Source organism: Heptranchias perlo, chromosome 4 (assembly GCF_035084215.1).
Source record: "Heptranchias perlo isolate sHepPer1 chromosome 4, sHepPer1.hap1, whole genome shotgun sequence".
In the NCBI taxonomy this organism is placed as follows: domain Eukaryota; kingdom Metazoa; phylum Chordata; class Chondrichthyes; order Hexanchiformes; family Hexanchidae; genus Heptranchias; species Heptranchias perlo.
Genome location: NC_090328.1, coordinates 21,012,866 through 21,038,834, shown reverse-complemented (window position 1 = coordinate 21,038,834; position 25,969 = coordinate 21,012,866). Strand labels below are relative to the sequence as shown.

Sequence of the window (25,969 nt, the reverse complement as noted above, 5' to 3'; positions counted from 1 at the left end):
GTGCACACGGATAGAGAAAAGCGGCTTGCCGTGCAATGAAGCCAATCGTTAGGAGTAAGTGCAGAGGAGAGCTGTTTAGTAAGAGGCTGGGAGGTAAGTTGTCAAGTAGGCCGGCACTCCCAAACCTCTTCCAGATAAAAGAATTGCTCAGAAGTTAGAAAGTGCCAAGAGACAAGAGGAGTTGATAAGAGCAGGCAATTTCTTACCATTACTGGGCACACAGACCGTGCCTGAACTGGCCTGAGCTAGATATGAATTTGCATTGTATTCCTCATCGTCTGAGTCAGAATCATGAACCGGCTGCGTGCCACTGTTACCAAGCAACTGCCTTTGGTTGCCATTGACATTGGGCGATGAAAGTGGGGAACCGGACTGCTCAATGGCTGATGGACTGGACGAGGAGGAGGAGGATGGCATGGGAGGACCTGAGGAGAAATAAAATGAGGGTTTTGGTGTGTGATGGTAAAAGCAAAGCATTACTTTCCACTGTCAAACAAGCTGCACAAGTGAAACATTCAAGAGCAAAAATGGATAGAAATGGATTCAAACGCCACCAGACAAAGAAACCAGTTTGCTGCTATTGTCTCATGTTAAGTCGAGCAAAATAAAGGATTGAACAGATAGATGTTTTCTGCATGTTAATCCTTTCTACAAAGTGCGTTTGGATTTTGTAGTACAACGAGTTGAACAATTACACATATTAGCTAGCTTCAATAAAAGCACAAATAATCTCAGTGCGTGGCTTCTAATGAACACAGAAAGAGACCCAAATATTTACTACAGCCTCTCTGGACATGGCAATGCTTAAGAGTTAGTAGAAGACTTGCATTTGAGCTTTAAGATTTTTTTTTTACTGTGCTATTTGTTCCCATTTCAGGAGAATGATTTCTGTGAGCTGCTCCCCCTGCCCCCTTTTACTTTACTCGTCGGGGGTCAGTCCCCTTGCACTGTTGGGCTCTGATGCCAATTGCAGAGACCTGGTTGCTGAACAGCACAAACACACAGGGCTAACCCGATGCTTACTGCAACAGACCCCTGAATCCAACGGCAGACTCGCAGTCCTGCATTCCAGTGGGTATATGGCACAGTCGGTTAGGAACGTAGGAACACGTGTAGGCCATTCAGCCCCTCGAGCCTGTTCTGCCATTCAATTAGATTATGGCTGAGCTGTATCTCAACTCCATCTACCCGTCTTGGTTCTTTAACCCTTAATACCTGCAGGTTGAGTCATTTACACTGAGGAATGCAGCTGATAGTGGGAGCACCTCTGATGGCAAATTTAAACGCTGCATTATCAGGGAGCTATCTGTCAGAGCATTATTTCAGAACCAAATACTTTGAAGTATTACTGAGGCTGTGAATGGGCAGTTTTGCCCTGCTCAAGTCTTGGCATCAGTACTAATTAGTGAAAATCAATAGGGTATTAACTACCAACAAATATTACCTCTGTCAAATGTGTAAAGGGTGGTTATGCTTCTGTAAGCTGCTTGGATGTGACACTTTCAAAGGGAGTTCTCATTAGTAATTCTTTCTATAAGCGTCTTTTAAACAGTTGTGCTGTCCCCAGCTTGCGCACACATGGTGTCAGAACCTGACAGCTGTTCCAGCCATGTTTGGCTGCAGATATCCCTTTCGGAGCCCAGTGTCTGTACACTTTTCTCTGTTACACTGCCCACAACATCAAAACATTTAAATTATATCTAACATTTAACCTGAGATGACAACTGTCAAAATCTGCCACGGTCTTAAACAGAATCAAAGCTAAAGTAACAGAAGTTGCACTGCACTAATAGAGAAGGCAAGGTTTAGGAAAAAAAAGGTTTTTGACAGGTTTGATTCAGAGCCATGAAAAAGGGATCTTGTCCCTTGAGTAACCAGCAGTCAGTATGGATGAACACTAAATCCAAACATGTCACTCCCCTTTAACCCAGTCAGTTTGGTATTTTCACACGAAGAGCAATCCTTTCTTAGCTTCATAAATAACATTCAAATAGTAATACATCCATGAATAATTTTACATGCAAAATAGTGCAATTCGAGCTACAATGACACATCCACAAGACAAAAGAGCTCAATGACTGCCCTTTAAATCTGAAGTGAAAAATTAAGTACCTTGGCTTTGTCCCATCTGTCAAGCCCTTCATCAGCTACTTTTCCTGAAACAACAGTGGGCTAAAAGGGATTTTCTTTTTTTTTCCCCTAACGGACAATGGATTCAGTGTGCGTTTTACAGACGCAGTAAAAGGCTTTCCATTTGTTTTGTGAATTAACAATTCCGAGTTTGAACTGATTACCCCTGTGGCTAATTATTTCGTCACTTCACTCTGCGATGCTAAACTGTGGATTTGCCACGTAAGTGATGTCGTCCGCTACCCCACCTGGAGCGCTACAGCCAGCTGTGATTTCTGATGGACCCACCAATCTTCTCAGATTACCTGCGTGGGCACGGTTCCCACAGGTGTGGGCCACCCTTCTGACAGTTTGCTCACGTGACCGTTTTTCATGAGCGAATGCATTGACTGGAGCCCTGAGTTTTAACTCGGGGCGCGTACAAGGCTGGCCGGATGCAGGGTAGGCGGGAACAACTCGTGGTGAGTTCAGGGTAAGGCCCGGGCCATTTGAACTCCTCGGCTTCATTTAAATAGCGCTGAACTGTCTCTCGCCTGGGGCCAGCAGGATTGATGTCAATACGGGCAGGCAGGAGCGGAAATCGGAGCGGGAGCCAGATGCCATCAGTGACCGTGGAAACAGTCTCAGATAATGTAAGTCATTAAGGCGGGGGGCAGCGGGGTCTGGGCTGAAGGCGGCCGTTGAATACGGCGGGGCAGGGGGCGGGGGTAAGGCCTGGGCAAAGGAGGCCCAAAATTTTCCTGTTTGGCAAGGGGGAGGAGTATTCCTGCTCCTTTTGGCCCACAAGGAACCTTCATGGTAACCTTACCAAAATGTTAAAAATTAATACATGAGCCTCTTCTGGCCCAATGTTGCTTGCGACTACCACTTACTGGTGGAGACCCTGTATGAATCGCATATTTCATAGTTAAAATTAGGTTGGGGTCCGAATGACATAATCGGACCCCGCCAATTCATTATATATGAGGCCCCTGGCTCCATGCTCCTGAAAACCCGGGATGATAAAATCGTGGGAGGCGGGAATGTGGCGGGAAGCAGCAGGTTGCGTCCAGCTGCTATTTGAACGCATCGTTCCAGCCGGGCAGGCGGGATTAAAGTCAGGGCTTCCAGTGTCGGCATGCAATTCAACTACAGAAGGAATCACAGCAAAGTCCAATGCTGTTCTCGCTTCATATTCACACGGGACTACTATACAGTAGAAGTCTAATAACGATTCGGACTGGGAACTCTGGCTGATTTCCAACCCCGCACCACCATCTACCTCTCCGGCCCTACGGCTAACTGTAGCGACCCCCACCCCCACCCCGCCACGACTCTAGCTGACGCCAGCGACATCAGCACAGGTCGGAGTTTGCAGCTGTGTCCATCTTGTGGCTCGGTTCCACAACAACCTGTGCCTTTATCTACGGACATACGGCGGGCTGCTACAGAAATCCTTTTAAAAACAAAAACTACCAGAAAGGAAAGAGTTAAAAAAAAAATTCGGCTGCAAGTCTGAAGTGATCATCTGCAAGGCAAGTGACTTGTTGCAGTGCAATATCCTGTGAATTTCCACACCTTTTTTTTTAAAAACATTTGTTCTCGGGACATGGGGCAAAGTGGCAAGGCTGCATTTATTGCCCACCCATCCCCAGTTGCCCGAGAAGGTGCCATGCGTACCGCGATTTTCTGCCCGTATCCCGCAGTGTTACATTAAGAGGCGGTGAAAATATAATTTTCCGAACAGGCAGCGGTGGTGACAAATCATTTGCCATTCTCATTTTTAGAAAGTACTCTCTTTACACGAAGCGATTTTTGTTTCGCATTTCACAACACAGTTACTGTGCCTGACTGCAGTTTTTAATAGAAATATATTCAGCTGTAGAATTTACTGCCATTTCATCACATAACCTGAGCTGTCATTTCTCATCCACAATTAGTGTACAGAATTATAGCAGTCAATCCAGGATCATTTTTTCCCCTTTGTTTTCGTAAATGCTATTCTAGGATATAATAATTACTTCTTCCCATATGGAATTCAACACTGATGTAACAGACAAAAGGGGCCAGAGATAAAATGCCATTCTGCTTTAATTAATTCACATTTTATTAATTGCTGAAGTAGATTTTGTTCAACTGCGGAAAACTAAAATGGTTTGAGAAAAAAAAAAGCACAACAATGCCAGTCTGCCTCAAATATAAAGCAATTTGTCTGGCATTAGTTCACAATAATGAATGCATACTGAAAGACAAACAGGAAAAAGAAGTGTCTAATCTCTTCATGATGAATACATCATAAGTGCACTTCAATCTAACAATATTTGAACGCAAGAGGTGATTCTGCACCTAGTTCTTATTCTGAGCACATGTGTTTCTCCACCTGTGCTGTATGCCTGTCAAGGGATCTTGAGCACATGTTAGGGCGTCACCCCTCTGATCACTGATGCACTCCTTACTGTCGGTCCTGGCCCCAGCTCTTACCTGATGTTGCTTCTCCGCTCCTGGAGCTTACTCTTTTCTGCAGCACACTGGGGACAGAAATTTGTGACCTCGTGATAGTTTTTGGCAGATCAGGAATTCCCATCTACACAACCTGTTTTCAAAGTGAAGCAACATTGCCTGGTAGGAGGTGGAGGTGGGATCAGTGGTGAGGTGCACACCACAGAGGGAGAACTGTGGGGGTTGGGGGTTGGGGAGAGGGGAGAAAGGGAAATAGGGCCTCTGTGAATGGAGAGATGAGCATTTTTATGAAGGGGAAAAACACTTCTGCAGCGTCACTGTGAAGGGAAGGAAAGAGTGTCTATAAAAGGAGGAGAAGTGTGTCTTTGAAGCGAGGGAAAGAGTTTCGATAAAGGGAGGAAGGGTCTATAAAGGGAGGGAAAGAGGGGGTGATTTTAACCAGGCAAGAAATCCATGGGATTGGGTGGAACACTAGTTTCACACCCTGCCCAATATAACTCTCCACTGATTTCAATGGGGAGTAAAATCAGACAGGTTGTAAAACCAGCACTGGACCCGATCACGTCAGTTTCCCGATGGGCGGGTTAGATTAAAATTACCCCTCAGTGTCTCAATGGAGAGAAAGGGTATCTACAAAGGGAGGGGAAGAAAGATTGTCTATAAAAGGGAGGGAAAAAGAGTGACTATAAAGGGAGGGAAACAGTGTCTATAAAGAGAGGGAAAATTCACCTAAACCTGCACACTTGAAAGCTGGACCAATACACTTCTTGTGTGATCATTTTAAATTACTCCCATCACTAGTGACAGACTTGTAACCATCAATATACTTCACCCAGGCTTAAAATACTCTCAATTCATGTTTGGAAGGACACAATCCGCAATTTAATTGTAGAACTGGATGTTTTTTCACAGTCCAAGTAGACACAGTATGAAAATGTCACCCGCCCACCATCGTACTTTACTAAAATCTGCAACTATAAACTGTCTCTGATTTGATGTTACAAACCTTCACACAGTTAACTCCTTCACTCTCACCTTATAACGCAGCAGCCTTAAAGGGGCGCTTCGCGAAGAGTTGTGTAGCTAGGTTGGGGTTTGCAGACATCTTCCATGTCCAAGCCTCCATACTGGTTACTGGGGATTTTTTTTCTTTTTGGAAAGCAATCTTCTGCAGCACAAGCTTTTCCCCAGTGGTTTAATCACACAAACATCTTCATTTTATTTATAGTTTCAAAAGGGACAAGCCGTACAACATGATGTGCAGTGAGCACATCATTCTGTGCTGAACAATCGGCAAACATCGTAAAGTGCCACTAGACTCTCCTGCTGCGGGTTCATTGCCGATGGAATGCTTTACTTCTGATGGTCAAGCAGCAATGTAACGGAGACTGCAGACAGAGATGGTGAACACCATCAAAACTGATGGTATCCACCGGTCCCTCCTATTAAAATTAGTGGACAGAAAAACTGCAGAATACACTCGCCCAAATTCCAGATACACAGGCCCGTGTTATACTGCGTACGATATTCCAGGGAGCGTCCAGAATTCTCAATACTGGCACTCTTGTGGAATTTCAGGGCCCTCGTATATAACCAGTCCAGTTCCAAAAGACACCTGGGAACCAGAATGACCTATGTCTTATTATTACGAAGGTTAATGGACTGTTAGCCAAAGGCGACAAGATCTTACACACGTCAAGGTCTGAGCTTTAAAGCGTTATACTCGCAGAACATTTTAATGGCATCATTCAGCATTTTAAATAAAGACGTTAAAATTTTTAAATATGTAATACTGAAGTGCTTCCTCTGTATTAAAAGTAGGAGTTGTTCGCAATACTGTTATTCCAAAGCTTTTAGCAAGTCAATAATTATATTGGCGTATACAATTTATCAGAGTCTAGAGGTCCCTTTAGCAGTCACACCCACATATTGACCCAGTCAGTTAACGACACAAATTGCCTCAGTGTGAGGTGTTTGCAGCTTCACACGCACTGTACCTCGGGTGAAAAGTCACTTGAATTGAACGGCATGAACCAGCTACTGGCGATAGGGCACCACGACAGTGCAAGAGGCAACTTTAAAGATTCCATTTTTAGTTACCTATCGTAAAGAACATTACAACTAAAACTCAAATTAAACCCTGTACTTGTTAAAACTCAATGACACTAACCCACACCGACATTACTGATCTCACAAACTCCAGTTTTCTTCAATCACACAGCAAGAAGCAGGTCATAAGTTGCTACGAATTCTAATCAATTTGGGCAACAATATGAAATATTGATTACATTTTTTTAATTAAGTACTCCAATTCAACTTAAAACCAGATTACACTTGTTTTTTGAGGAACAGCATTTCTGAAAATTAAAAAATTGTAATAGAAATCACTTTCTTTGGTTTGGATGAAAGAAAGAAAAGGAAGGAAGGGAAAGTAAGAACATAGAAATTACTAGCTGGCTGACCAATCCGTTTTGATGTTTACTCTCCATGCAACCAGTAGTCCTAATCTCATGTGCCCACCCTGCTCCTATATCCCTTTATCCCTCTTTCCTTCAACACCTATCTAACCTATAATGTTGACATGATCTCTGCTTCAATCACTAATCTGGTAGTGCATTCCACAGCCTCACAACCCTCTGTGTAAAAAAGGTTTCTCAGCTTGTCCTGCTTTTAGTTCTAAATCGCTTACATTTAATCATTTATCTGTGTCCTTTCATTTCAGACCCCCTCAATCCCTGGAAACGTTGCATTTCTATCTACTCTGTCCCATCCCTTGACAAATTTAAATACATCTATTCAATCACCCTCTAATTTCCTGTGCTCTAATGAAAACGGCCCCAATTTTTCCAAGTCTTTCTTCTTACTTGACTCTGCATTGTACTCTCTTCATTGTCTATGTTGAAAGGATGCACAAAGGAATTTGGATGCTATTCTTCGGACAGTGTAATTTTAATGCCTACGTATTTAGGGACAAAACTTCCAATGTACTTGCTCCTAGCATGTGCCAAGAAGGGGTGCTATATGTTCCCTTTCCTATATATCACACACCCATGTATACACTTTTTAAAAACACAGCGTTTCATTTCTCCTGACTTTGAACAGCATGTTTCCATGTCACGTGGCTTACGGTACAACTAGAAATTTTGATTCAACTGAAGTGGTGAGAACTACACACTGTTTACCTGCCACTGCACTAAAATGCTGCTAGTATCCCATGTAATTTGGCCCCATTCAATCATGGCATGGCTTTGGGCCAAGTTGGATAAGTTTGCAGATCACCACTGACTGCATCTAATGGGCACTGCTCTGGGTTCAGTGGCACCCTTGGACACCACAATGCTATTTGCTTCCTAGCTTCTTTCTTTGTTTCTATGGAGTTCTTACCTGCTTGCTTGACCTGCATGCAGCAGACCCTGTCAGGCACTCAAGGGGAGGCGAACACAGAACCCAGCCAGGCAGGCAAGCCGAATGCAGCCAATACGGTTTTCCTGCTATATTCTTGGTACATTTATTAACTACTCATGTTCCAAAGCACAGAATATGGGAAATTACATCTCAGGTACTACAGGATAACCAACTACTTACTGATCTTTCAGGGTTTCAGTTTCAAAATACTCTGGAATCCTTTTAAAATGTTGTGGGAAGCTCAGTATTCAAAAAACTAGTTGAGAAACATGGACGAAGATGCCATTTTCCCTCTTCCTTTTAGAGCATCATAACAAAACAATCATATGTTCCACAACATTGAGGAAAAAATAATTTCACATGCTTACCAGAGGTAATGGTTTTCACACTCGCCCTGATCTAATGCCGACTTAACCAGCCACTGAATTAATCAGTCATTCCACATCACAACTTTTACATTTGTTCAATCTCTTTTCATTACCATCCTCAAAGCGACTGTTTATGTCAGGCCATAAATAGCTCCCAGCATCAGTTCTTTTGGAAAAGAAATGCCTAAATAAACTGAAGTTTTACTGGTGAGAAGAGGAAAGCTATTTACATAAAGACAAAACGCATGAGAGCAATGGCCAGGCTGCTGTGGGGATATAATGCTGAACAAAACGTCTGCAACAACCCAATGAAAGTGAAAAAAAAATAAATGCCTACATTTCATTACATTTTATAAAACGGAGAGAGAGAGAGAGAGAGAGACGCCCTGCTATCAAAAACGGGCACATCCCATTCCCAATCAGGATTTTTCTTCCACGAAAAATTAACCCTTGGAGATCCCCCTTTTACAGCTAAGTCAAAAGAACAGAACAATTATTATTTTTACTGTGTCATTTGTAAAGGAAAGCAAATAGAAAATTGTTTTCATCTGCAAATGCTTCTTGAATTTCCTTTTGCAATATTCTGATCAGTGTGACATAAATTAAATGACCCAAGTTTCTCAAATTTGAACATGGAAAGCATGCACTGAAATGGTTGTAATGATTACTGTGATTAACCCAATGTTGCTGTTTGTAGCCTCAGGAGCATTACGTTGAAAGTCATCGTCCGATTCAGCAGTCAATGTTTGAGGCTTACTCTCGACAGGTGGGCGCACAATTTTACAGACGCACGCGTGCACAAACCCCCACCCTGATCCCTCCATTCCGATTGTGGGAGTGTCCGATTTTTTTTGAAACTTGAAAACTTGGGACAGCACAAAAACAGAACACTGCCCGGAGAATGACACAGGTCAAAAGTAGAAGGAAAAAAAGCACATACAGAATGCCTTGTACGTAGAAGTTAAGAGGGCTGAGACGCACAAAATTGACAGGCACGGAAAATATAATTAAAATTAAACAAACGTCAAAGTTAAAGGTTTGTACACCATGTAATCCGTGGTACAGTATCTCGCTGGCATTAGAATGACAGGCAATTTCTAGCATCAATAAAGCAGATCTACACGGTTGGCACGGAGATCCGCGGTTGGGAGAACAGCTGGGACAACTGGGAAAATGACTCTGCAACTCACCGGGCTGACAGTCCATTGCCTTGTCACCGCTAACATCCGTGGAGAAAATGACAAAGAAAGTTTGCCTCTCTGTTGTGTGGAGTTTGTTGCTCATCTATTCCCTTCATGCCCCCAGGGGCTGCTACTGAGAAGCGTTCAGGTTTTAATCCTCGCTGCCTGATGGCAAGTACCAGACGGAGCTCTCTTTTCTTCCCTTAATGAAACCTGTAGACGACTACAATGATCAACCCATTTCCTACACTTGCACCGCTGGGTCAGCATTTCACCAGGAAGGCAAGGCCCAAGGTGAAAAATAAACAAATAACAGCATTAGGAGCAGCTGGAAGAGATCACTCTCTGGAAAATTATTCAGCCATCGTAATGGCCTTAAACACTGCCACTTGCAGCCCCTTTGGCTATCTGTGAACGTCCCTCCGAATTGTAAGCACTTAAAGGAACATCACCAGAGCTTTTCTTTTTTTTTGCCATTCTGAGCGTCTTCCATTAAGTTGTGTCCTAAAAAGAGAGCTGAAACCTTTCTGCCCTACCGAGTACAAGGCCTGTCATAATTCATTAATAACTGCTTTGCTCAGACTTCCATCAACCGAGCAGCCTCCAACAAAACTGCTGAGTGCACAGCAGCCTCCCCTCCTGAGACATTGGGAGCGCTCTGCTGTGACTTGCCAGCATCTGTGCAGCCAACTATAACTGGATGGACAACATCAGTGACCTCTGACACATGCCTGAAATGGTGGGTGGGTGGGTGGGTGGGGATGTGGGGGAGGGGGCATAACAGGAGGAGGAGATAGGGGGATTGCTGCACTGCCCACTGCAGGAGATGCCCACATTTGCCTGAGGAAGGAGAAAATCTCCGAAAGCTTGTGAATTTAAAATAAAATTGCTGGACTATAACTTGGTGTTGTAAAATTGTTTACACTGCAGGAGACTAATTCCCCTCAAAAACCACAGCTGTATCTCTGATTTCCTGCCTCACTGTCTGCAAGGGATTGCAGTGACAGTTATATCCTATTACCCCTCACTTGCCCACACAAGGAAAGAACGTTCTTACATGAAGCCAACATCTAAAAAAAAACCTGCTGATACGGAAGGCAACTTCAGCAATAAACAGTTCAGAGAGACAGCAAGTGGCTTAGATTCCAAGATCTGTCCAAATATCACTGCTATTACTTCACTTGAGATTCAGACTTCACAGTGAGATGAATAGTTGGTGATACACGCTTAGAGATGTTTAAAATGCTGCCAACTGGGACACAATCTCCCACTGCCTAAAATAAACCCACACAGAGTTTTGATCAAGTGTCTCCAGGACGGCATTAATCTATATTTAAAGGGATATTGGCTGTCCTACAGGGCAGGCGAGTACTTACATTAATTTTTGAAACTTGCCTGGGCTGTAACCAGTAACGATAGAGGCCTGTAAGCTGCTCTCATTGCTTTCAGTAAAGCTATTTGAAGAGTTGTGATATTCTTTTCCTCCCTCCCCCTCCGACCCTGAGGGTCTTACCTCTTGTGTGGTACAGTTCCACGACCTCCACTACCTCGCCCCAACTGACCACTGTTCACGTGAGCCCAACAGTTAATGTCAGCGGGTTATTCATCCCCAGCGGGATGGCCGATTCTGTCCTTAATCGATGTTTACACGCTTAACACTTTCCAGCCGCAGTCACTGGATAGTGATCAGAAGCAGGAACCCTGAGTGACTTTTAATTCCCTCCCTGCCATTCCCCCTCGCTCGGAGATGCAAAAGCCAATTGTAGCACCCTGACAAGCAACAGGGATGAGATCAGTTAGCTCAACTTTTCTAACCTGGAACATTCCTGGTTTGTATGGCCTTCCTGGGGCCACATGGGGCTGTTGCTTTACCAATGGAGTCATTGAAGGAGCAGGTTCTGATTTTCTGGTTTAAACTCGTTGCGAACAGCAATACTGAAAAGGCGACAGACGAATAGCCTGTGGGCACAGTGGACCCTGCTGAACAAGCGGTTTATTTATAGCAGGAGTTTCTGTCTTGCAAACCAGAAATTTGTGACCGAGGTGCCCTTTGACCTTGCCTCTCATCTTCTGTTGTGTGGCTGCCAGAGCATCTTGTGCACACAGTGCTCTGTGAATGAACTACTTACAAAATCAAATACAATTTAATCAAAATTTCAATTAAAAAAAAAGATACCAGTGGATCTCCCGTAGTGTTGCTTGTAGCAGATGATGTCCTGTTTTATAACAATGGGCTATCAGGTACTGCTGCAGTGGGGGAAGGAGTCCTTAAATTAAATATGTGCGACACACTTCAAATCAATTCTGATTTTCAGATGAAATTGAATTGCATAGTTTATAATCCCAAAGTCTAACCTCCATACATCACCAAGTCCTGCTCTCTCATCACCGCTGCGCTCAGTGACCTACATTGGCTCCCGGTCTGGCAATGCCTCGATTTTAAAATTCTCATCCTTGTGTTTGAATCCCTCCATGGCCTCGCCCCTCCCTATCGCTGTAACCTCCTCCAGCCCTACAACCCTCTGAGATCTCTGCGCTCCTCCAATTCTGGCCTCTTGTGCGTCCCTCACTCCACCATTGGCGCCTCTGCCTTCAGCTGCCTAGGCCCCTAAGCTCTGGAATTTCCTCCCAAAACCTCTCCTTCTCTCTCTTGAAGTCGCTCCTTAAAACCTACCTCTTTAACCAAGTTTTTGGTCACCTGTCCTAATGTCTCCTTCTTTGGCTCGGAATCAAATTTTGTCTGATAACGCTCCCATGAAGCGCCTTGGGACGTTTTACTATGTTAAAGGCGCTATATAGATGCAAGTTGTTGCTGTTGTTGTAGTAAATATTCAAACTAGTTGTGAACTGATGCTAGAATGAGACTAACTTTAGGTGCAGATTTCACTCCAGGGCTCAGTGGAATGGCTGGCAATGTCCGCTACCAATATGGTCGCACTTTCAACTCATTAGTCTCTAAACACTGCATAAACTCTCCCTTTTCCACTTGTCAAGACACCCATTAGAAGAACACAAGAAATCGATGAGAGAGAGACAAGATGGAAGAAGAGGGCAGGAAGTAAGGCACAGTTTCTGTCAGAAAAACTAATTTACTATTCCCAGAATAAAATATAAAAACAATAATTGTACCTTATAATTGTATCTTATTCAAGTTTGTCAATGCCATCCTGAAAAAATTAAAGCTGAGCTGTTTCATAAATAAATGCACTTTTTTAAAAACTGTACCAAGTATCAAAATGTGGAGATGAGGCAGTTTGTGGTGTCGATGGTAGTCATGATGTGGAGATAAACTTTTCCACATCGTTCACCTGAGGAAGGAGGTAGCCTCCGAAAGCTTGTGAATTTAAAATAAAATTGCTGGACTATAACTTGGTGTTGTAAAATTGTTTACAAGTATCAAAAGGTCAATTGTTTGGAAATTTACTTTTAAGTATTTTTTTTAAAGGGAAAGAAAGCTCCAGGACTATGGTACTGTGAATGTTAATCACATTAATTTCATGAGCCCCATGGATTTCCCCCTCCCCCAAAAAGTTTATCTGAAAATAATCACAACCTAAGGGCCAAGGTGAAGGAGAGAAGCATACTTCTACATCTTCCTTTAAAGAAAAAAATCACCCTGATATCTCCAACTTTTGAGAAAATACTATCATTTCCACAATATTTTTACTCATTGGCAAGGCCTGCATTTACTGCCCCTCCATAGTTGCCTTGAGAGAGTGGTTTGATACAACTGAGTGACTTGCTAGGCCACTTCAGAGGGCAGTTACGAGTCAACCACATTGGAGTGGAACTGGAACTGGAGTCACATATTGGCCAGATTGACTCTGTACTTGCTTAAAAACTGTTAAATCTTTACTTCTTCCAGTTTTGACGAAAGGTCATTGATCTGAACATTAACTCTGTTTCTTTCTCCACAGGTGCTGCCTGACCTGCCGAGGTCAATCTCTAGTATTTTCTGTTTTTATACTGGATAAGGACAGCAGGTTTCCTTCCCTAAAGGATACGGGTGAACCAGTTGGGTTTTTACAACAATCTGACAGTTTCATGGCCAGCTTCTTATTTCCAGATTTTTAAAATTGAATTCAAATTCACAAACTGCCACGGTGGGATTTAAACTCCTATTCTCAGTATCATTATTCCAGGCCTGCTAGATTACTAGTCCAGTAACATAACCACGACACTATTGCACCCCCAAGTTTACTTGTGGGCTCCTGAGGTGCACTAATGACGTCGGTTACAGGTTGGCCTGTAATAGCTCAATTGATGTTAGCGAGAGCTCGGCCTTCGAAGCCACCTAAGGATTGATACAAAGGCGCTCAACCTGGCAAAAATACGACCAGCTAAAGGTGAAGCGATACCCAGGTGGCTAGTGATTGATTCCCACTTTGTGGGCCGACCTTAACCGAGGTTAGCAGTTGGAATGTTACAAACTGGCCTGAACACCCCTGAGCTAGGGAGAGGAAAATTGCATTCCAGTAACCCTTGCTGGAAACTGGATGTGTGTGGTTGACAGGTGAGGAATGTGTCTGTGTGTGTGTGTGTTATGTATATATAAAAATAAATATATATATCAGGATAAGGCTCAAGTGTGATGTCTCCACAGTTAAATAGCCTGCTCCTGTGGGTGACCAGAAACTGTAAAACCATGGCCCAGCTTAAGTCGGCAGTGTCAGTATGATTGTAAAAAATACACGATTCCAGGTAAACAGACACCTGAACGAAGCACAGTTTAAAAGCACCACACCAGATGCTATTCACTCCCATTTTCTGAAATTCCTGATCCGAGTACAACATTATGTACAGAGGAAACCCTGATCCAAGCAGAAAATCTGGCCCAATTACCTGCTTTTCAATGCTCAGCACACTAACAATGAATCTGCTGCCAAATTTCACCTAGAGACATCATTGCATTTTAAAAGTCTAATCATTTTTTGTGTTAACTGTTTTTTTTAAGTGATCTCTGCAGACCCTTTGCTGACTGACTTGCTGAATGAATGATTAAATGGGCCATACTACAAAGCTTTTCCAAACTGGCTTTTTCAAAATTATTTTCTGGTAATTTTCTTCCCTCTCCTGGTTATCAAATCCTTGCTGGAGTAAGGCCCCATGGGTGCAGGTTGCTGTTAGAATCATAGAATGATACAGCACAGAAGCAGGCCATTCGGCCCATTGTGCCTGTGCCAGCTCTTTGAAAGAGCTACCCAATTACACTCCTCTGCTCTTTCCCCACAACCCTGCAAATTTTCCACTTCGAGTATTTATCCAATTCTCTTTTGAAAGTTACTATTGAATCTGCTTCCATCACCCTTTCAGGCAGCGCATTCCAGATCATAACAACTCGCTGCGTAAATTTTTTTTCCTCATGTCACCTCTGGTTCTTTTGCCAATTACTTTAAATCTGTGGCCTCTGGTCACTGACTCCTCTGCCACTGGAAACAGTTTCTCCTTATTTACTCTATTAAAACCAATCATGATTTTGAACACCTCTATCAAATCTTCCTCGTAACCTTCTCTGCTCGAAGGAGAACAACCCCAGCTTCTCTACATAACTGAAGTCCCTCATCCCTGACACCATTCTAGTAAATCTCCTCCGCTCCCTCTCTAAGGCCTTGACATCCTTTCTAAAAAGTGTGGTGCCCAGAATCGGACACAATACTCCAGCTGGGGTCGAATCAGTGTTTTATAAAGGTTTAGCATATCTTCCTTGCTTTTGTACTCTATGCCTCTATTTATAAAGCCCAGGATCCAGTTATGCCTTTTTAACAGCCTTCTCAACTTGTCTTGCCCCCTTCAATGTCTCTCTCTGTTCCTGCCCCCCCACTGTAAAATTGTACCTTTTAGTTTATATTGCCTCTCCTCATTCTTCCTACCAAAATGAATCATTTCACATTTCTCTACATTAAATTTAATCTGCCATGTGTCTGCCCATTTCACCAGTCTATGCCCTCCTGAAGTCTGTTACTATGCTCCTCACTGTTTACTACATTTCCGAGTTTCATGTCATTTGCAAACTTTGAAATTATGTCCTGTATAACCAAGTCCATGTCATTCATACATATCAAAAAGAGCAGTGGTCCTAATGATGACCTCTGGGGAACACCACTGTATACTCCCCTCCAATCTGAAAAACAACCATTCACCACTACTCTCTGCTTTCTGTCCCTTAGCCAATTTCGTATCCGTGCAGCAACTGCCCCTTTAATCCCATGGACTTCAATTTTGCTAACAAGTCCATTATGTGGCACTTTATCAAAAGCCTTTTGAAAGTCCATATGCACAACATCAACCACACTACCCTCATCAACCCTCTCCGTTACTTCATCAAAGAACTTCAGTACCTTATTGTCAGCTTGGCTCAATGATTGCACTCTTGCCGCTCTAAGTCAGAAGGTTGTGGATTTAAGCCCCACTTCAAGACTTCAGCACATAATCTAGGCCGACACTTCAGTGCATCGCTGGGAGACTGCAGCACTGGCGGTGCTGTTGTCTTTCAGATGAGATGCTAAACTGAGAATCCACCTGCCTGTTTAGCTGGACATAAAAGAACCCATGGCATTATTTGAAGACGAGCAGGGGAGTTCTCCTGATATCCTGGCCAATATTTATTCCCCAACAAACATCATCAAAACAGATTAGATGGTCATTTTATTTCATTTGCTGCTTGTGGGACCTTGCTGTGCACAAACTGGCTGCCGCGCTTGTCTACACAGCATCAGTGACAATACTTAAAGAAGCAATTCATTGAGACATCCTGAGGTTGTGAAGGGTGCTATATAAATGCAAGTTCTTTATAAATGCTAGGTCAATTGAAAATTTCAAAACTGAGATTGATTAGATTTTTGTTAGGCAAGGGTATTAAGGGATATGGAACCAAGGCGGGTAAATGGAGTTAAGATACAGATCTAACTGAACGGCGGACAGGCTCGAGGGGCTCTATGGCCTCCTTCTATTCCTACTCTTTCTTTACATCACACAAGTGGCCATTCTTCATGTGTGAGCCTAGGCAGTGAGTGCCACCAGGCTATTCGACCACAAGTGATATCACAGCAGCGCCCAAGCCTCTTTTCACCCAACATGATTGGAACACTGCCAGAAACTCTGGTCCATTTTCCCCATCCTAACCCAGGGGCAGCAAAGCTAATTGTTACATTCTAACCGCTGCCCCTGTTGAGGTCAACTCACGCGGCTCAGTCAGGAACCTTCCTGTGTCATGTGGCATAGCCAATCGCTAAATAAATTCCGCAAGCAATTTGAGAGAAGCTAAACTGGCTATTTTTAATTAGAAATTCATATCAAAGCAACATTTGTTGTAACAAACTAGTTCTACATTCATTCATCATTCAACTGTAAAAACTTACCTTTCGGGAATGGCCTCCATTGGTCTCTTTAACAACTCGCAATGCCGGAAGAAAGGCAAAAATAGGCATGCTTTGCCTCTTCTTGGAAGTTGTAATCGGGTTTTTTTTGGCGGTCGAGAGGGGGGAGGCGGGGGGGGGGGGGGGGGACCGTTGGCTGAGCACCCATTTAAAGGCCTATCTGAAAGTTGATTCGGACAGTCAAATGGGGGCACAAAGTCCCCACTAGATTCAACAGTGGCCGCCCATTTTTCAGGAGCTAAAACAAGCGACCCGCAGTCAACAGTCTCTCCCTTTGTTGATGAAGATCAATGGGAAACTGATCCACGCACAAGAAAAGTCCCAGTCGTTAAGAAAGTATTTAAATATAAGTGCAGCTAAGATTGACAAATCCAATAAATCACTGCTGCTTTGTCATTCAGCCTGACTTCATTCAGGTGGCCAAAATAATAAGAGGGTTAAAGCCCAGGAAATGCTACCCGTGGCAAAGGTCTCACGATGCATTCCAAATGAAGGAGTGTACGGGGCATATTACCATTAACCTTTCAGCCCAAGCAGGTCATTGTTTCTATCGCAGATATCACTACACTTGCACGGCTAAAGAAGTGAGGCTGATCGTAAGGATGAGTCAGCAGTTCAGACTTGACATGTCCCCTTTAAGGAAAGAAGACCTTTGATCCGATTCCTTTGTTTTCTCTATTTTTGAATTTGTTAGAAACTTTGCAAGATGGATGGTTTGATTTTTTTCTTCTTTCTTTATGGGGGGGATGACTTGCCTTCATGTGATCAACAAATCTGGAAGAAACTTATTGCAGAGCGCTTTGTTTGGACCGCAAGCAATTATTTTCACTTCGAAGAAAGAAACAGATAAAAATAAACCAGCTCCATTCAAGAACATCCTTTAAAGGATGCATCAAAAGCAAACTTCTCAATTAATCACATACTTCTTTTTCTCCCCCCACCAATTACTCCTCCTCTAACCCTAAATCCTGCTCCTTTGCCGATCTGCTGGGGACACCACTCAAAAGGAATTCCACCCGTTGCAATTTCTTCATGCTACTCCAACCACATTGCATAGATGCATTTCAGGGGAAGCTGGATAAGTACATGAGGGAGAAAGGAATAGAAGGATATGGTGATAGATTAAAATGACGTAAGATGGGAGGAGGCTCGTGTGGAGCATAAACACCAGCATAGACCTGTTGGGCCGAATGACCTTTTTCTGTGCTGTAAATCCTATCTAATTTGAAGCAACATTAGCCAATGTGTGCAGTTATAGGAAGTCTTAACTGCTCCCTCATCCTTGAATATTGGTTTATTAACTCATTGTCTGTCTGTGCTAAGTTACCATATCTCAGCTGGGGTGCTACAACTAGCCTGAGGCCCTCTGGGTTAGGGAGGGATGTGGGGGGAAATAAATCAGTCAGGGATCCCGCTCCTCAATGCTACCCGGTTACTACTTCTGGAATGTTAGGTGAGGAGAGGATTGAGCTTGGCTGTGCTACCTTCAGTGGCTGTATAATCAACCAACATGCTCATCAAAGCTCACAAATGCAGTTACCAGTGAGCTTCTGTAGTCTATAGAACACAGCCCAGCACAGATGAACTCCTTCAAGAGAAGAGGAGGGGGAAAATGCAGAGTAAATTGGAAAACTAAACAACCTTCTCTATAAACAAGTTTTTTTTATATAATGTGCTCTCTCTAGGGCACTCAAAGGCTGTAATTACTATCACGCTGTACAAATTGCAGTCTCTGTTTTTCCAGCCTCCTCCAAGTTTGCTTCTGATCTTTTTTTGCCTCCTCTCCTGAAGAAATCAATTTGTGCTGGATGGTGAATACACAGGTGACATAATTGCACCAGACAGGTAGGGGTCAATTTTATGAAACTACGACCCCAGCAGGTGAGGTCCCCCCACAATAAAATGTCATTAAATACACTCTTTAGCGTCAGTAGGTTATTTGACTGGGAGAGGCCATTACAGTTGAGCTTCATATAGCCCTCACCCAATATCTACACACATGCCTTTCCAGTGAGGATTGCTGGATGATAATCAAGAATTGGAACTTTGACTGATTTGTTTTCCCTCCTGATCCTGGGGGACATTGAGGGCCAACTTTGTGCCTCGCCGCCTACAGGTAACTGGCTAGCTCAGTGACACGTAACACACTTATTGGGAGAGCTAAGCTGCAGGATATCAAAATCTCAAATGTCTCTGTAAAACCAGAATGCAATGTTAGTGAAATATGTGGAGAGCTCTAGACTTTTACAGTCAGAATAAATAAGTAATGATGTTAACTTCCATTAAACCGTGCTGCATTAATAGCATAGCGCAGCCACTGGATGCAGCCCCGATTTTAGCGCAGTGCTATCATTTAAACCAGGTGGAGCCAATGTCTCCAATGGCCTGGAGATCCATCTTGATGCCTAATGCCACCTCTTTGTTCTAAGCTGTCAGTCCACCTGTACGCAATATGGTTCTTCCAGCACAGGCACCAATTTAGGAAGAGTAACTAACAGGGCAGGCTCATTGCGATGGCACCATGACCTGCTTGTACAATCCATGTTTGCTGTTAAACCATTGCGGCAGGCAGTGGTCTGCATTTGTATTAAATCAGCTGACTCAAAAGAAATTGACTTGAGAGATACTGCTGGCAAATAATTCAGCTGAGAAAAATTAACACTTTGAAAATGACAACTTGGAAAATTATCGATGGCGATGTTATCATAAGAATGCTTAATGTGCTCATATTGAATTCCTGTCTCTGCTATTTTAAAAGAGGCATTAACCTGTTGATATGATTGCGTTAAGCATTCATACAATAGCATCACTGATTCGAAATTTCAACCTTATGATGTTGAGTGTGAAAAATAAATGGGTACCCAAGAAAGGGAAGCTTGAGCAGAATCAACAGTTTCTAAAATGGATGAAAAGAGCAATTAAAATGGTAGCGAAAAAGAAACACAAATTGTACAAAGCCTCCAGGGGAAAATGGGGTGAACTCTGGGAGGAGTGTAGGAGTTCACATGTTAAAAGGAATAAAAGGGCCCTATGGATAAATAAAGCAAAATGTGCTCAGCACAATACTAAAATGTTCTTCCAGTACTATAATAGTAAAGGAGCAGTTCAAGAAGTTGTTAGATCGCGAAAAGATAAGACAGCCAATGAAGATGATAAAATATTTGAATATTTTCTAGATGTATTGACTAGAAAGGATAATGCAAAACTATCAAAGTTCAGTGTCCTTCAGAATTTTAATTCAATGTGGCAGAGGTATTGGATAAGTTAAAGGGTCTTAAGGCTAAAAGATCTCCTGGGCCTGTTGGTAGATATATTAAGGCTCTAAAAGAAACTAGGGAGGAAATTTGTGGGCCATGGTTACTATCATGAAGGAATCAGTGAGGATTGATGAAGTTCCACAGGACTGGAAGCAAGCAAATACAGGGCCTACATTGAACAAATTACAGGGCCATTAGCCTAGCATCAGTGACAGGTACTGGAATTGAAGCTATTCAAAGGGACAGGTTGGAGGAGTATCTGTATAGCAATAACTTAATAAGAAACAGGTTAAAAAGGAAATAAACTACCTGACAAACCCCTTTGATTGCTTTCAGGATGTTGCAGATATAAAGTAGGTAGTGGAACTCCCCTTGATGTACTTTATTTAAACTATTAGAAAGCATTGAATAAAGTTTCATAAGGCTTCAAATTAAACTGAAAGCATCAGGAATCTAGAGCACAGCATGAGACCCAATAAGAAATTGGTTGAAAAAAAAAGGAAAGAGAGAGAGTAACTGTGAGAGGTTAATCTCAGACTATGTGGAGATGTTGAGCAGAGTTCTGCAAGAGTCAGTGATTGGACTCCTGTTGTTTCTAATCTATATGAAGTAGCAGCCCCCGTCTCCCTTTTCCTGGTGACAGGCTCACGGATCCATGCAAAACTAGGGTAAAAGAGCTGGATTTCACCACAGAAATGATGGGAGCCAGCTCACTGGCACCGGGGGGCTCCCAGAATCTGTGCTGAAAAAGGAATAAACAAGAGGACGTAGCAAAAAACAAAGATTCAGGAACATTTTATAGTTAAAGAATCAAATAGTAAATTAAATACTGACAATTGTAAAGTATTATACATGGTTTTTAGTGAATGGACATTGTGGTAAATGAACGAAAGGGGGAAAAATTCAACATTGTTGCACTCACCTTTGGGCATTAAATTGAGGTTGGCCAGAAGAAATTTTGGGTCGCAAGCTCCCCCCTCCCCCCCCCCCCCCGCCGCATCCCGGAACTGCACCAGCTGCCAAATTTGAAGCCGGCGACTTCTAGACGTGCAGGGTACAAGCCTGAAACAGGCATTAGCCGCCTTGCATATGCAAATCGGGGTCCCAGTGCCTGTTGGAGGACCCCAATGAAAATTGGTCAGCAAATGGGCGGAGCTTGCACCACACATGTTTCACCAAGTTGTTGCGGGTCTTGAGCAGCCAAACCAGCAGACCTCAAAGAGATGAAGGCCGCTCAAAAACGGCCAGAAAACTTTTCAATAGTTTCATTTCCATGGAGCCAGGAGGAGCACGAAAATACTGCCGGCCGCTACTGCCTTGGGCCCAGCCTCCTCCGCTTCGCTCCCTCTCCCCCCAGGACCTCCAAGCCCTCAGAGCAGCCAGAATTGGTTAGGTCCCGACCATCAAACTGCATCGGGATGCCCGTTTGGCATCCGCAGTTCGCCGGTTTCATGCAGATGAGGCCTGAGGGACCATTTCAAGTGCGGGTCCAGATCGCGTCACCCGTTTAGAAACATAGGAACAGGAGTAGGCCATCTAGCCCCTCGAGCCTGTTCTGCCATTCAATGAGATCATGGCTCATCTGTGACCTAACTCCATATACCTGCCTCAGCTCCATATCCCTCAATACCCTCTGGTTAACCAAAATCTATCAATCTCAGATTTAAAATGAACAATTGAGCTAGCATCAACTGCTGACTGCGGAAGAGAGTTCCAAACTTCTACTATCCTTTGCGTGTAAAAGTGTTTCCTAACTTCACTCCTGAAAGTCCTGTCTCTAATTTTTAGGCTATGTCCCCTGGTCCTAGAATCCCCAACCAGCGGAAATAGTTTCTCTCTATCTACCCTATCAATTCCCCTTAATATCTTGAAAACTTCGATCAAATCAACCCTTAATCTTCTAAATTCCAGAGAATACAACCCTCGTTTGTGAAATCTCTCCTCATAGTTTAACCCTTGGAGTGCAGGTATCATTCTAGTAAATTTACGCTGCACTTCCTCCAAGGCTAACATATTCTTCCTAAGGTGCAATGCCCAGAACTGAACACAGTACTCCAGGTGTGGTCTAACCAGGGCTTTGTACAGCTGTAGCATAACCTCTACTCCTCTAGATATAAAGGCCAGCATTCCATTAGCCTTTTTGATTATTTTCTGTACCTGTCCATGACATTTTAATGATCTATGTACATGAACCCCTAAGTCTCTTTGGACCTCCACTGTTTCGGGCTTTTCACCATTTAGAAAATACTTTGATCTATCCTTTTTAGGTCCTAAGTGGATGACCTCACATTTGCTTAAATTGAAATCCATTTGCCACAGTTTTGCCCATTCACTTAAGCTGTTAATATCGCTGTAATTTTATGCTTCCATCTACACTGCTTACAATTCTGCCTATCTTTGAGTTATTGGCAAACTTGGATATGTGGCTCTCTATACCTTAATCTAAGTCATTAATAAATAGTGAATAATTGAGGCCCCAACACAGATCCCTGTGGGACACCACTAGTCACTTCTTGCCAATTTGAATACCTGCCCATTATCCCTACTTTCCATCTCCTGCCGCTCAGCCAATTTCCTAACCAGGTCAATGATTTGCCCTCAATTCCGTGAGCTTCAACTTTAACTAACAGTCGCTTTTGAGGGACTTTATCGAATGCCTTCTGGAAGTCCATATAAATAACATCCGTAGACATTCCCCTGACCACTACTTTAGTCACCTCTTCAAAAAATTCAATCAGGTTTGTCAGGCATGACCTACCTTTCACAAATCCATGCTCTCGATGATCAGCTGAAAATTTTCAAGGTGATCAGTCACTCTATCCTTAATTATAGACTCTAGTAATTTCCCGACAACAGATGTTAGTCTAACAGGTCGATAGTTCCCTAGTTTCCCTCTCTCTCCTTTCTTAAATAGCGGAGTGACATGTGCAATTTTCCAATCCAAAGAAACATTTCCTGAATCAAGAGAACTTTGGAAGATTATAGTTCGGGCATCTGCAATGTTCTCACCCACTTCCTTTAAAACCCTGGGATGGAAACCATCTGATCCTGGGGATTTGTCACTCTTTAGTGCCATTATTTCTTCATTACTGTTAATTTGCTTATGTTAAGTTGGATCCCTGATTCAAAATTAGTTTCCTTGGGGTGTCCTGCATGCTATCTTCTTCCTCTACTGTAAATACAGATGCAAAGTAATTATTTAATGCTAGTTGAACTTCTCCCCCCAAAAATCGAATAGAGTGCTGTGTAACGTAGTCAAAACAGTTACGTCGGGGGTAGATTTTTATCTTCACTGCCTGGGCGGTAATCTGGCGGAGCAGATCGCCTGCCTGATTTTCATTCCATTCCAAGTCTCCAGGGTTTATGCTAAGGCTTTAAAGTGCACTGGTCAGTGGACATTTGGGGTACTGGGTACAGTTATGGTCATCACACCACAAAACACGTACACATACATTAGAGAGTACGTACAGCAGAGCAACAAATCAGATCCCAAGAGTAATGGGGATGAGCTATGAGGAAAGATTAGAGAAACTCAAGCTGCATAGTCGAGAAAGAAGGCACTTAATGGAGGGATAAGAAACAGCAAGAATATTACTTCAAAGTTGGCCAGAAGACATAAAAATTAAATGAGTGAAAAGTAATTTAAAACACATATTAGAAAGAACATCTTTGTTCAAAGAGAATTATTCGGAACAATCTGCCAGACAGGGAAGTGGTGACAAAAACATTGGAAATGTTTAAAATATGGTCTGATGCTATAATGGGATAGTTGGGGTACCAGAGGGATGAGCGTCAACGGACCCAAATGGCTTTTTCTCATCCTTAACTTTTCTTATGTATTTATGTTCAAATGCCTGACATTTTTAGAGATCTGTACAAAAAAGGAAACTTTTGATTTTCATCAGCCAAGAAAGGAGAGAGTAGGCAAATGTTCACTTTTATTTCTCACCAGCTCCATAGAGCTCACTTCATCACGTAACAACGCACTTGTGTTATCGTAGACTGTCTTGGTCATTGTTAGAAACATTATTGTGACACATTTCAAAGTTCAGATTCCATTAGAGATGTAAAAGTGATAGCTTTGATTTTCAGAGCATTTGCAAATTTCCATCCCCATATTTCTGTCGCAGCTCCCATTCGCAACAGGGATCTATCTGGTGTGACCCATTTTCAGTGGAAATGTTTCACAATCACAAGGGACACATCAAAAAAACAGGTCTCTCAAGTTTGGACGTGTTCCCTTGCAAAACTTTCCTAAACCTACCTTCGTGTTTATTTTCAGAATAATTTGCTGCTTCAAAAGCACAAATCTCAGATAAAATGAATTCCACCTATTTGAACATATTCTGTCAGAGGGGATTCATGAGCCTTAGATCTGGCTGAACAGTATGGCAACACAGGTACGGTATGACGACACAGAACAGCCCCCCTGAATGCCTAAATCTGCAGAGGAAAGGACGAAAGTGGTGAGGAGAGTGAAATTGGAGAGGGACAAGTGATTGAAAAATGAGAAATGCGATGAGGAGTCCTAATCCTAAGGAAAGAATCCATCATTCAAATAACCAGCCAGACTCGGGTCCAAGAGAGGTATCACCTCAAACAATCTGCCATGTCTGACTATTTGAGTAGCCACATCAAGGACTACGATGGCAACTGATGTCCACACTATCTCTGGCAGGGAACATTGTTGAGATTATCAGTCTCCAGTGCCCAAATCTATTAGTAAGACATCTGCTGGATTATATGAGCTACCATATTACATCAGTTTCCATGGGATTAGCAGCAATAACAGAACAAATCAAGTGGAAGTTGACTATGCTGAACAAGGTTTCTTAATGTCATGGGGCCAATATACTGCATACACAAAAGCATTCACGTATGATCTGAGACTGATTACATTTCTTGGAACTCAAAACATTACCACTTTGCAACCGTCTAGATTGTATGCATTATCAAGGGCAAGATCACGTGCATTTAAAAGTAACAACTGGCCTGTGAGTCAGTGAGCACCTGTTAGGAATCAACTTTCTCCATTGCGCTCTGCAACAATTTACACCCTCACAATTCTTCCAAAGGGAGCAGCTACAAACTCAGGTCATGATTATCAATTCCACTGAGAAAATTATGGGTGCAGGTCAAAGGGCCCAAGATCGGGTGGCTTGGGGGGAGACAGATAAAATCGATGTTTTTGGGAGCGGGCAGACATCCCGGCTAGAACCTGCCCATTTCTGCATTACACTCAGGCAAATCTGTGTGCGTGCACACAGTAGACACCAGGAAGTCCCGCCCCCACTTAAATCCGGCGGGCCGATACTTAAAAGGGCAATGTATCACATTGAGGTACTTAAGGTACTTTATATTTTGTGTATTGGACACTTCTTATGATTTTAAGTTTATATCAATGATTTGGATGAGGGAAGTAAATGTAACATTTCCAAGTTTGCAGACGACACAAAGCTGGGGTGGAATGTGAGCTGTGAGGAGGATGCAAAGAGACTCCAATCTGATTTAGACAAGTTGGGTGAGTGGGCAAGAACATGGCAGATGCAGTATAACGTGGATAAATGTGAGGTTATCCACTTTGGTTGTGAAAACAGAAAGGCAGATTATTATCTGAATGGTGATAGATTGGGAAAAGGGGAGGTGCAACGCCCGGCAGGATAAAATCATGCCCAAAGTGTCACTCAGAGGATTTATGAGCCCTGATTTTGTAAAAACGTCAAAATCTGTGCTGGGAATGTTTGGCTGCCTGAGCTAAATTAGTCCACAGTGCCCAATTTTGCTGGGCTAGCTGGTTTGAATCATTGACATAA

At 42.9% G+C, this 25,969-nt stretch overlaps 1 protein-coding gene across 9 annotated transcripts in view; it reads right to left on the bottom strand.

Annotated features, from left to right (window-relative positions):
• LOC137320757 (teneurin-3) overlaps nucleotides 1-25,969 on the bottom strand; it is a 736,578-nt gene that overhangs the window by 260,224 nt on the left and 450,385 nt on the right. For 8 of the 9 annotated variants that reach the window (XM_067982528.1, XM_067982531.1, XM_067982534.1 and 5 more), the window contains one exon: nucleotides 207-425. In XM_067982528.1, the coding sequence (XP_067838629.1) occupies nucleotides 207-425 (219 nt within the window). Of the gene's footprint in view, nucleotides 1-206; nucleotides 426-9,532; nucleotides 10,139-25,969 lie in introns of those variants that run through there. The other variant, XM_067982533.1, reaches the window with a different exon arrangement.